At 46.9% G+C, this 12245-nt stretch overlaps 1 protein-coding gene across 1 annotated transcript in view; it reads left to right on the forward strand.

The window, feature by feature from the left end:
• Positions 1 to 12245, forward strand: part of LOC119172699 (transmembrane protease serine 9) — a 114206-nt gene that overhangs the window by 64324 nt on the left and 37637 nt on the right. The window contains exons 15-16 of the mRNA XM_075893084.1: positions 2693 to 2838; positions 11595 to 11759. Of these exons, the coding sequence (XP_075749199.1) occupies positions 2693 to 2838; positions 11595 to 11759 (311 nt within the window). The remainder of the gene's footprint in view (positions 1 to 2692; positions 2839 to 11594; positions 11760 to 12245) is intronic.

Genomic DNA, 12245 nt, shown 5'->3' on the forward strand with positions numbered 1-12245 from the left:
TTTGCTCTGCAGTGGGCGCAGTCATGATGATGATGATGATTGTACACTTCATTTGAATCAGAAATTAACTTTCTCTACGTTTTCTCTTGCCAAATCATATATTATTTGGTTCATTTGGTTGTGCCTAACATATATCAAAGAGCCGCTCAAAGAACTTTCCTTTCTTTTGTTCATAAGTGCGATCAGTATCTTGTCGCACTAGCACCATTGGACGACAGCACTGCTATAGGCGCAAGGAACTGGGGCTCCTAGATATGATGTCTTGCGTCCCCGAACTGACGCTACTGTGTTTACGTTTGGCATTTCTTTGCAGTGAAAAAGCCTACACGCTGAGGCCTTTGCCCTGCAGTGGGTGTAGTCAGGCTGATAATGATGAAGATGACGATGATCATGAGGAAATTCATTCAAGTGATCTTCTCCTCCTCCCTCCTTCTGTCAGTCAGTTGTACGTTTCTGTATACTGTATTGCTGGTAACCGATTGGGCGACCCTACAGTTGACCTCCCCAGCTTGACTTTATTATTATCGTGTCTTCAGCGCCTTTATACTTGGATAAGTGACCTCTTGGGGATTGTAAAGGGAAAAAAATGGATGTGGAGAGGGAGCTGTGGTTGGGTGAAAAGAGGAATGTTAATACAAGGGAAGGGAAGTTGCGTGTTGAAACAGCCTTGAAATTCAGCCACATACTTCAAAGAATTTGAATCGATCTCTGACAACCGTCCCGTCGGAACATTTACATTGCCGACCGCTTCCTTGCTTTAGTTGATTCGTAATTTTAAGTACTACTTACGCCAATAAACCCCGTTTCAACGAGACGAAAAATACTAGCACATTAACGCGTTATTAGGCGGATACAAATGATTTAAAAAGGCATAGTGAAAGCACGCCACATTTCATTCTTCATACCCCAGTCCTTTACGAACATGCTTTATTAGTTTCCCACGCTTACCCGGGCAGCCTTGTTTACTTTTAGATGGATATAAAAAGTCGTTAATCTATAATGTTGCAACCATTTCCTCAGGCACGCCACAAGGGGGTGTCCTTGAACCCACGAGGTCTGTCACAGGTAATCCTTATGCCAGCCCAATCTGCCATCATTTGCCCCTGCTTAGACCTACCTGTTCTTTCGCTGGCAGTAAAACATTGTAACCGCTTTTTTTTCTGTTATAGGTCAGCAATATAAACGAAACACACTGAATCTCACTCACGCATTATCTTGTTTTTTTTTTCTTAGGGTGGTTCCCACGTGGGAACATTAAAGTTTATTCTTGCCGTCATATCGTGGGCCTTCTGAAAGGTCTGTGCTTGTGAAAGAGCTGCACTGTGAAGGACTCTTTGCCACCAGAGTCTTTCCTTGTCGCAGTCTGTGTATGCTTTGGCATACCAGACTGTGACTGGTATGTCTTGTGGCTTTTACAGACTGTGACAAAGAAAGAGACTGATGGAAAAGAGTCCTTCCCAGTAGAGCTCTTACACATTTTCACACCAAGCACAGGCTGTCCAGAAAGCCATACAATGCGATGTCAACGTTAAACATTACCGTCCCAACATGAAAGCCGCTTGCGTTGACCCAAGGGTCGAGTTTCAAGACCTGAATGAACTTTAACATACCATACCATACCCATGGACTCACTCACCGAAACTTATGCCCTGCCAGAGTAAGTTAAACTCGTCGTACTCAACTAAACATCTGGTTGAGTAGCGTTCTTCTCAGCTGTAATAATTCGAGCTAAGACTCTGAACAATAGTTTACTGAGCTGGGTCTGTAGCCAGACTCAATAAATTCTGAAGTTTGAAACGAGTTTGAAAAAAAAATCAACTGCGTGTGATGTTCTTAGATGGCTGAACCTCAAGATTCTGTTTGAACGAAGACTTTGCCATTGGCATAACACTGTATATGCAACATTTGTTATCTTATAGCCAGCGTACTGCAGCACTAGCTGACATTTACGAATGGTAGGCGAACATCAGCAATTCTTTACAGATATCTTGCTAACAGTACTTTTAATTTATTCAGCATTGGGCAACACTGAACTACTTTAAGCAACACCAGTCCGTGCCAATCACGGTCGATAGCACGTGAGTACATGGGGCAGGCCAGCCCACAACTATCCAACGACGTCCGTTAACAAATCGTGCAGAGCAGGCTAATAAGTGATCTCGACATAAGTCTCTCTCACAAAATTTAACTAAGAGATAGTGGGATTGGGCGTGTTGGTATAACATCATAAAGGGTGCTTACTAGCGCAAACGACAGGGCAGGAGGGGACAGGAGAAGAGACGAGACAGAGCGCTGAACTGCCAACAATTTCTTTCTTGTGAAGGTATTCGCTTTTATACAGTTACCAGTCGCAACTGTATAAAAGCGAATACCTTCACAAGAAATAAATTGTTGGCAGTTCAGCGCTCTGTCTCGTCTCTTCTCCTGTCCCCTCCTGCCCTGTCGTTTGCGCTGGTAAGCACCCTTTAAGATTTAACTAGTTGGCTAGAATTGAATCACCGCCAGGAGCTGCATTATTTTAGAACCACCCATACAAAATTTAAAGCAACAAGTTGGCTATGACCGGACATATGTTATATCTCTTTCCACATATAACTACGCCGCCGCTTGGACGGCTTCGCAATGCTGCGCGCATTGGCCGTGTGTGCACTTACTCGGAGATGAACGATGATCGTGTGGATGCACCGCGCAGATGGAGCCGGAAGCAGCGTGCTGCGGCAAGCCCAAATTCCCGTGTGGGCCGAGGCCGAATGCAAGAAGTCGTACGCTCAACATTTGCCCATCAGCAAGGCACAGCTCTGCGCGGGAGACGCCGGTGCCGAAATGGACTCGTGTCAGGTGAGGCATCCCACGCCATCCTTCCTGCCAATTGAAATAAAGATAGCTCTTGATGCGGTAGGTACATTGCGACAGAAAACTGGGAACAGACGCGAGTCGGAAAGAAAAGGCTGTCTTCTAACTGAATTTAGTTGAGCGAACACTTTAGATGCCCCTTCAAGCGCGAAGGTTAATCGTCGTCGTGAACGCGAGTGGTGAAAAAAAAAACATTACGCCATACCCTCATCATATGACGTCATCATAACAAATGGTGCGAATTTGTGACGCGGCATTGTTACAGCGCCACGTAACGTGACACCACATTATGACATCATCGCACGCCGTCATCGCTTGGTCGAAGATAGGCTGATCACGGAGGCCATGCGAAACCGAACGGGACGCAGAAAAAGCTTGCAATGCCTCAAATCTCGGAGGCCATTCAAAACTAGGTTAAGTGCGGAAAGATTTCTGTGATAGGCATGAGGGGATCGATGCATCGACTGAGAAGAAAAAGAAAGTCACTTTCACCTTCCGGTCATCTTGAACGAATGCAGATGGACCTTGATATCTTTGTCATTGAAAGGATAGCTTTGTTATCCAACCGGGAAAAAGTAAGACACATGCACAGAGACATGAGGTCTGAATGGTGGTAGTGGCCTGAAGAGAAGGAAAATCGTTGAACAAGAATTGCCGCTGTGAGGAATGCTTCGACAAAAAGACTTGTCCTCGTATAAAAGCCAGACCAAGACAATATTCCAGTTCAAAGCTTACCTCCAGCAATGTTCTTTGTTTAACAACTTATCGTAGTCTAATTAGATGTCCTGCTGTTTTGATGCTTACACAGGGCTTGTGAGCCATTCCAAAATGCGAATATCGAATCGGGGTTATACACAGTGGAACTACCAGCAGAGTGACATAACCAGGATTAAGGTTGAGTAGAAAATTGATCGAGGGAGATATACTCACAATGAGCGCGTGCCCAAGGAAGTAATATACATATATATTTACGTTTATTGAATACCTCCATGCACATTTTCACTCGCGCTGTCATGCTAAAAGACATTCAAGCTAAGTTCTCTATTGTTCAAAGCATATAACCATTTCGCCAAATTGTACAAACTGGGAAACTCACTCAATGGTACATAACCAGCGGCTAATTCAATTAAAACCAAGTAAGACAACAGTGAATGCAATATACTACCCTATCAAGGTTTGCTTACGTTTCACAGTTATTCGACATTATACGCTTAGGTTTTAGCGTTCGAAACTGATTGCTCTCTCTGCGAAATATAGGTGCGTTTACTGACACTGGGTTGTCGGTCAGTGCGCAGTTGTGCGTGCGCAGTGGTACAAAACTTGCGTTCGATGCACGTATAAGATTGACATCAGTGTATCCGCAACTATACCGACAGAGTTATCGACAGACCCTACAGCAACTACTTCTAAACCGGGAAGGTATAGGCTACAAAAATTGTGTTCAGAAAAAAAGTAATATTAAGTACGTGCGGATGAACTCGGTTAAAAAGTGCGCGATCGTTAGAGCCGCGTTCGCTATACCGCTGTGGAGAAGTCAAGCATATCATCTGATGGGTGAACGCGGTTACGAAAAGTTTAAATCCAGGACGATGTGGTGCTTTTTTCAGCTCATTTTTATGGCAACGTACAGAGTGAGGGAGAGGGGTATGTTAAGAGCGGCGGATAATTTACGCCCTACTGCTTACTGTTCTTTACGCCGTGCTCCTTCTAGGCACACAGAAATGACGTTTATTTCTGTATGCAGCCACTCTCGCTCTCTCTTTTCATCTATCTACACTGCACCGACTTCTGACAGGAATAAGAGTTGCCCTGCGTCCATTCGTCTGCATGCAAATTGGTTCTCACCTGTCTGCAGTGACAAACTCATGAATGCGTGCGATGCGAAATTATAACGCTACCGAGGCCAATACCGCAGCGCCAGTGAATCTTGAATAGAGAAGGGAATCGTAGAATATTAATATATCGTTACTGCTGTTTTTTGTTGTTGACGTTGATTCTTACGACTAACATAGTGATGATGGGAACGACGTAGTCAACTACTTAAAAAAAAGGAACCAGGCAGTTTTTCTTATTAAACTTTCGGGTCTCTGGGAAAATTGAAACGGCGAAGGGTTCTTCTGAATCATGAGTGACAAAAAAAAAGTCTAAAACGGAGCAGTTCTTGGAGAGGAAATGCAAATGCGGCGGTGTCAAGATTGAGTTTTCTAGATCGCGAAAGTGGGTTGCCGGTGCAAACTCGGCGAGAACCTTGCGCGCCGTTATGTTGGCTCCAAAATTTGAATGCTGCACTAGCGGCAATTCAATCATTCTTTAGCATCTGCAGGTAAGGCACACTCGACATGCAGATAGGAGTGATGTTCAAATTCTTTGTTGTTGCAGTTTTTCAAGTTGTTTTCAATATCGACGCGTGTAGACCAACGAGCTATGATACAAGAGGCGTTAGGATGCCATTTTAAATTACAAGCGAGGAGATTGTAGTGTCTCAGCATAACGTTTTCTGTAACCACACACCGCAAAAAAAAAGAAACTATTGCTCCGTTTTATCAGCAAATATAATAATACCGTCTGGAGTTAACGCGACAAAACAACGATACGATCATTAATTTACACAATACTGCAGGCCCATTTAAGGGCCCCAGCAGGAGGGGCAATATCATAGCAATGCACACAGGTGTAAAACAGCAAGAACAATAAAAAGATACATCATATACAAAATATACAAAAACATATATCATAGGCCATGGTTAAACACGCTCAAGTGCCTATTATGAGACACGCCGTAGTGGAGGAGTCCAGAAGTGTTGTCCATGTGGTGTTCTTTGACGTGCACCGAGACAGAATGGTAAACGAGCCTCTAACATTCCGCGTCCATCCAAGTGCCGTTGACGCGGTCGAGATCAAACTCGCAACCTCCGGGACAGCAGCCGCGCAACGTACACACTATAACACCACGGCAGACACGGTCAGCGAGCCCAGGTGCTGATGTTGCCTCACATTATGGTTTGTTTCCTTGTAGATCAGGGCGTGGCTAGAATTTTTTTTTTTTGGGGGGGGGGGTATTGTACTTCATGTATTCTTGTGCGTGCGTTTGTATGTGTGCGTGTGTATATATGCAAGCAAATATAAATCTTTGGGAGAGAATTTGAGCCCCCACCCCCTTTAGCTACGCCGCTGTGAAAGATGATTGGCACGCTGGAGGTTTCTGATAAGCACAGAAATACACGAAAACAACAAAAAAAACGTTGCGTTAGACAAGGGCAAATGTTACTGCTTAAGTTAAAACAGAAGTACGAGAAGATACGAATGACCATCGAAATGTGACAATATCGTTAAAACAATATGTCAAGTCAATGGCTGTGTTCAGCAAAAGTGCGTACAAAGTGACGATGTCGTCGAGGTAACATAAACAAATCTCCCATTTGAGACCACGCAGTGCCGTGTCCATAAACCTTTCAAATGTCGCAGGGGCGTTGCACAAACCAAAGGGCATGACATTGAATTCAAACAAGCCATCTTGGCGTTACAAAAGCGGTTTTCTCTTGGTCGGCAGAATGCATAGATACCTGCCAATAGCCCTATCGGAGGTCCACAGATGAGAAGTAAGATTACGAATGAAGACAGTCGATAACGTCGTCTATGCGGGGAAGGGATACACTTCCTTTTTCGTCACCGAATTTAGACGCCGGTAGTCGACGCAAAACCTCCAAGACCCGTTTTTTTTTTCTTCACGAGGATGACCGGTGCAGCCCAGGGGCTAGAAGAATCTTGGATGACGTCCTTAGCCAACATGTCTTCCACCTGTTCGGCGATCACCTTGCGCTCTGATACAGACACACGGTATGGTTTCTGCCTTATGAGATGCGCGGACCCTGTGTCAATTCTGTGGCAAGCCCGCGTATTGAGAACACAAACTTTGGTAGCGTCCTGGGTGAAATCAAACAATGAAGCATGCCTGCTAAGGACGCTGACCAGGGCTTCATGCTTCTTAGAGAGTAGTGTCTTGCTAATCATCTTCAGAAACGTCGACGAGCCTTCGGGGACACCAAGGCTTGTCTCATGCGCCCGGGATTCATTCGAGGCGTGATTGCTTAAGGCGTCGATATTAAGGCTCGTACACGCTTCAAACGAGGCAGGTCGCATACCGCTTGGAAGCACAACAGACTGGTTAGACAAATTTGACACCCACAATGTACTTTTGCCACAGGCCACAGAGACAATACAGCGAGGCACGAGCACACCCTTCTTTGCGACGATTGATGGCATCGGCTCAACAACAGCGTCGAATACATCGTCTATCGGCACTAGCAACAGTAGCCTGAACGCTGGATAACGAACGGGGGCGGTAAGACGGAATCTTCACAGACGGCGAGGGTGTGCGAACAAGTGGCAGGTTGGTCGGCAACAAAAGGAGTGACAAAAAGCTAGCCGGTACCGCAATCGAGAGTGGCACCGCATCGTTGCGGGAAACCTAGACCCAGAATCACATTGTGTGTTGATTTAGCGAGCACTGTGAATTCGGCTTGATAGACATTATTAGAGAAATAGACGTTCGCGGTACACACACCAAGATGTCGTAGCAATTCTCCACTCAAAACACGAAACGTGCTCGCATTATCCCACTTGAACATCGCCTTGGCCTAATTGTGTTTTGAAATCCATGCTCATAACGGAGACACTTGCTCCCGTGTCCACTAAAGCTGCCGTTGTAACTTTGTCTACAGAAACACAAATCTTGTTATGACGCATAGTCACTGGTGGAGGCGTAGCGGCGTGTAGCTGAAGATGACTGGCGACCTCACCTCCATCGGTCGCACCGCCTAGTTTCCCGGCGGCGGTGAAGTGGGACGTCGTCGAGGAGATGGGGATGTTCGGTAGCGTGAAGGTGGGGGCGTGAAGCTCCGCACAGACGCCGGTGAGTCACTGCGGTGTTTCCCCCGGTGGTTTGGCCTGCTGTCACAGCCTGAGGGCCAGGGTGTCTCGTCAACGTGCTGATTGCTGCGCCCGTAGAAAGTGCGTGGTCGCCCGTAGGACGGTGCTGCCGTGCGACGGCGATCGGGGCAGAATCGGGTGACATGACCGCGGATGTCACAGTGAAAGCATATGGGACGTTTGCGGGGTGCGCTGATGTCAGCAGAAGGATGATTGGCCCGGCCGTTCCATGCCTGATAACAGCTGGGTGGTCTGGGCGCGTATTCGTCATCCAATGGGTAGTAAGGACGCATAGTTTGGCTAGGCCCTTGAGGACGAAGCGTCCTGTTGTAGGCATCAAGGGAGGCGGCGTGGATAGTCGTAGCGCTAAAATCAAAGGGAGGAAAGGGTTCTCAGACATTAGGTGCCGGCCGAGAAGCCGCCTCGCGTAGGTCGAGCTCTTCGCGCACTACTTGGCGAATCATGGACGCCAGATCCGATGGGGTTGGATGCACGTCGACACTGGCGACATTAGTGACGTTGGGCAGGCGGCCGAACTTTGGTGTAATTCGCCGCGCTTTCAGCGCTTCAAACGTACGGCAGTGCTTGATAACGTCACTTACACGCTCCAAACTTTCTTTTGCGATGAGGAACTGGTAAACGTCCTCCGCGATCCCCTTTAGAAGATGACCAACCTTGTCCTCTTCTGTCATCAACAGGTTCAGTGCCCTGCACAACTTGAGCACCTCCTCGATATACGTCGTGCAGGTTTCCCCGGGGACTTGCGCTCGTTGCATAAGAGTTTGCTCGGCACGCTTCTTCTTCGCTGCCGGATCCCCTAAGCGCAACTTGATTTCATCGACCAACTCACACCACGTCGTCAGGCTTTTTTCATGGTTTTCAAACCATACAAATGTGGTCCCTTTGAGAAAGAGTCCCACGTTATTGAGTTGGCCGGTGGCATGCCAGCCGTTAAACCGACGCGCCCATTGGTAGGAGCTGAGCCACGGGTCGACATCTTCTGCAGCTTGTCCAGTGAAAGATGGAGGCTGGATGTAGGGCTGCCACGGAACGCGGGAAGAAGGTGGCTCGTTGTCATTGTTGTCGTGAGACGCCATCGCAGGTGGCAGACCAGTAAGTCGTCGGCTTCGGCGAAGCTCCGCGTATTGCACCCCAGCGGTCGATGAGTCGCCGTTCGTCGGGGGTGCCGTTATCGTACCCAGCACCTCTCACCAAAACTGTTACGATGAAGCCTGTCTATTGAAGGGCGAATGGCGAAGGGTAGCCGCACCGACACCGAGAGCTGCTTCCAAAACAAACCGCTTCGTTCACCTCTCTCTCTCTTCACATGTTGTCGCTTCAGCGTAACAATATACTTCTGTATGACAGGTATTCCTAAATACCCCATCAAGTGAAGCATCCACCAATGGTATCAGTGGTAAGATAGAGAGACTAACAACTATTTATCCGATCCAAAAGAAATGGGGCTACGGGAAGTTGAGGGACACCACTCGAGGTATATGCCTCCTCAGCACGCCTCAAGATAGCCCCCTGAAGTGCGGCGTTGCAGCTGCGCATAACAGCCTCCTACAGCTGATGACTACTTAACTGCTTACGAAGGCGCGGGCAAGGGGAGTGATTTTGACACATGCTGTAGTCAAGGTCTACTGTCCTGACAGAACAAAACTCGCAATCACAATTACCGTACATTCCTTGATAAATTTTGTGACGTGAGGCAGGGGAGAGAAAAGTGCAGGTTTGTAGCCTATGCCATAGAAACCTCACGCGTGCATGAAGACTGACGCAATAAAGGCAGGAGAGTTCGGCCACCTAAGCTGTAATGCCCGAAAATGTAGCAAGAACTTATCTCAAATTATTGGCTGCCGAAAGATTTCCGTTTTGTCCGAAGAGTGCGCGTTTCACTGCAGGGGCGTGGCGAAATATGTTTTTCGAGGATGAAAGGAGGGCACCTTCTTGATTACTGGGGGAGGGGGGAGCACCTGTTTAAAATGGACACTTTTCATTTTGTATGTCACGGCGAGAAATAATTTGAGGAGGAGAAGAGCATGGGCCCGGTGCGACACAACCTGGCTACGCCACTGTGGCGCGTATATGTACGAGAACATATAAGATGCACTGCTGAAAGCTTTACCAGCAGAGCTCTGGATGGACTGTACGCTCACATTAAGCGTACGGCTGCTGTGAATAACCAAATCGTTTGTCGTGACGCTATCGTGCACGTGTCGTACAACGCTATTAGCAGAAACTAACGGGGAAATTACAGACTCACTGCTTTGGCTTTTACACTGCCAAGCACTGAATGACGCCTTCTTATCCTTGTCGGTCACACGAAGCTCTATATACCCATGGCGCTTTTTCAAAGCAGCTGGAAAAAGGAGACTGGAGGTATACCAAGAATTCGCGAATGAAGCGATAAACCAATGACGCTGGCAATGATGCTTAGCCTCTTAGCACCTGGCGAGCTTCTTTTGAAGTACTTAACTAGCGGAAACGGCGGCCACTCGACCTATAGCTTGGAGTGGCCCTGGATGCAGTTCGCAGGGAATACCGTAATTTTTTGTTGAGAACTTACTCCCAACGTGGTTCGACTAAGTCTTTATCCGAGTCCAAAAATGCAGTAGTTAGAAGAGTAAAAACGCAAGTGGCAAATACATGCGTTTTTTTTTTTCTAAACACCGCATTTATTCTGCCTTGGCTATCAAGATGGTAGAAACAGTTGCCAGGTTTAGTACAATCGTTATTTTCTCTTATGTCGTCGTGTGACTACGCTAAATGTTTAACGCTGAGCACGCATAGACCACCACTTTTTGGGACTGAGGCTGTAAGTTTTGCTTCTGTAGCAGCAGACACCGCCAAACACACAACATTACATTCGTCTCAAGTTACATTACCATGTGAAAACAAAAAAACGTAAGAAAAGGAAAGGTGGAACCTCGCGACGAAAAAATCTGTAAACGTCTCTTCTAGCCTTGAAGAAGACAAATACACTGGTAAAACACCGGCTCAGGCACACAATCCCTGTCTACAGATTTTTTTTTTCATTTCCGTGTGGAGAATTTTAGTAAATCAGTGCAACGTCATTCTGACAGCGATAAATCTGAGCCCGCAGTGCCGGATAATAAGGGCGGTCGGCTACAATGCAGCGCACAAAACAAAAAAAGCGAAAATGTTTGAGGCTCGTGTACCGATAGATTTAGGTGCACGTTAAAGAACCCCAGGTGGACGAAACTTCCAGAAATCTCCAGTACGACGTTTTTCATAATAATATCGTGATTTCGGGATGTAAAACCATGTAAAATTCTTTAGCCAGGGTAACTGATTACGATTTTCTAGATAAGAGAAAAAAGGTATGCGCTACGTTTTTCAATAACTCCTGATTTGCCATGTATATATTACCCGATTTAATTGAATACGTTGACTCTCTTTGCCGTTTCACGACTCTCCGATTGAACGTAAAAATCTCCAAAGAAAGCAAACTCCTTTTTTTCTAAGAGTGTACAGCTGGTAAGAGCCCTCTAAGTGTACTCTTGACATACTCTTGCCTTGACACACCCTTTGACGTCTTATGCAACTGAAGTGCACACAGCCTTCTTGATCTTGCATGATACGGCTAAGATGAACACACGTGTTAATACGGTATAAGCGAAATGCGAGAAGGAAAATGCGGCGTCTTTCTTGCGACGAAAAAAAAGAAAAAAAATAATACGGGCGAGAGAATTCAACGAAACGCGCCTTGCCCGATGCCCGTGAATGTCCGGTGGGGCGAAAGGATGTCCGGCGGATGCTCTTCTTCTTCGATCTGTTCGTTGCAGGGCGACTCCGGAGGTCCCCTGTTGCTGCCGCACGAGGGCCGCTACTACGTGGTGGGCATCGTCTCCTCGGGAAAGGACTGCGCCACGCCAAACTTCCCGGGGATCTACACGCGCGTCTCTTCGTACCTCGACTGGCTGCGCGACCAGTTGGGTGCGGGACAACAGTAATAAAGATGAAAACAAGGGCCCCACCACCACTGTTGCACGGCGACAGCGGCGGGCCTCCCGTCTGTCTCTCTTTCTCTCTTCCTGAAAATTGCGTGTGTTTGTTCTGCGTTTCGGGCCAAGCGCTCAAGAACTATGCTGTGATTTCACCGAGTTGACCTGCATATCTCACCTTCTTTCAGCACACGTTCGCTATAACGAAATATACATGACAATGTAACATTTACGTCGTGGACATTTAAAGAGAAAATGTGCCATGGTCACAGGTTGCCTGACTAAGCAACTGGGAAAATGCTCTCTGCTGAATGAGACATCTAGGCCATAATATCTGGAAAGTCCATACAGTGCGCTCACTGGGCCGAGGAACATTTGTCCGCCATGTAGATAACAATACCAGAGGGCATTTGCCCAAGATGTAGTTGGTAGAGGTACGCAATCCTTCCGAAATTCGAGCAACCCCAACAGCTGTTTGTCTGAACCACGCAG

Source organism: Rhipicephalus microplus, chromosome 4 (assembly GCF_043290135.1).
Source record: "Rhipicephalus microplus isolate Deutch F79 chromosome 4, USDA_Rmic, whole genome shotgun sequence".
NCBI classification, from domain to species: domain Eukaryota; kingdom Metazoa; phylum Arthropoda; class Arachnida; order Ixodida; family Ixodidae; genus Rhipicephalus; species Rhipicephalus microplus.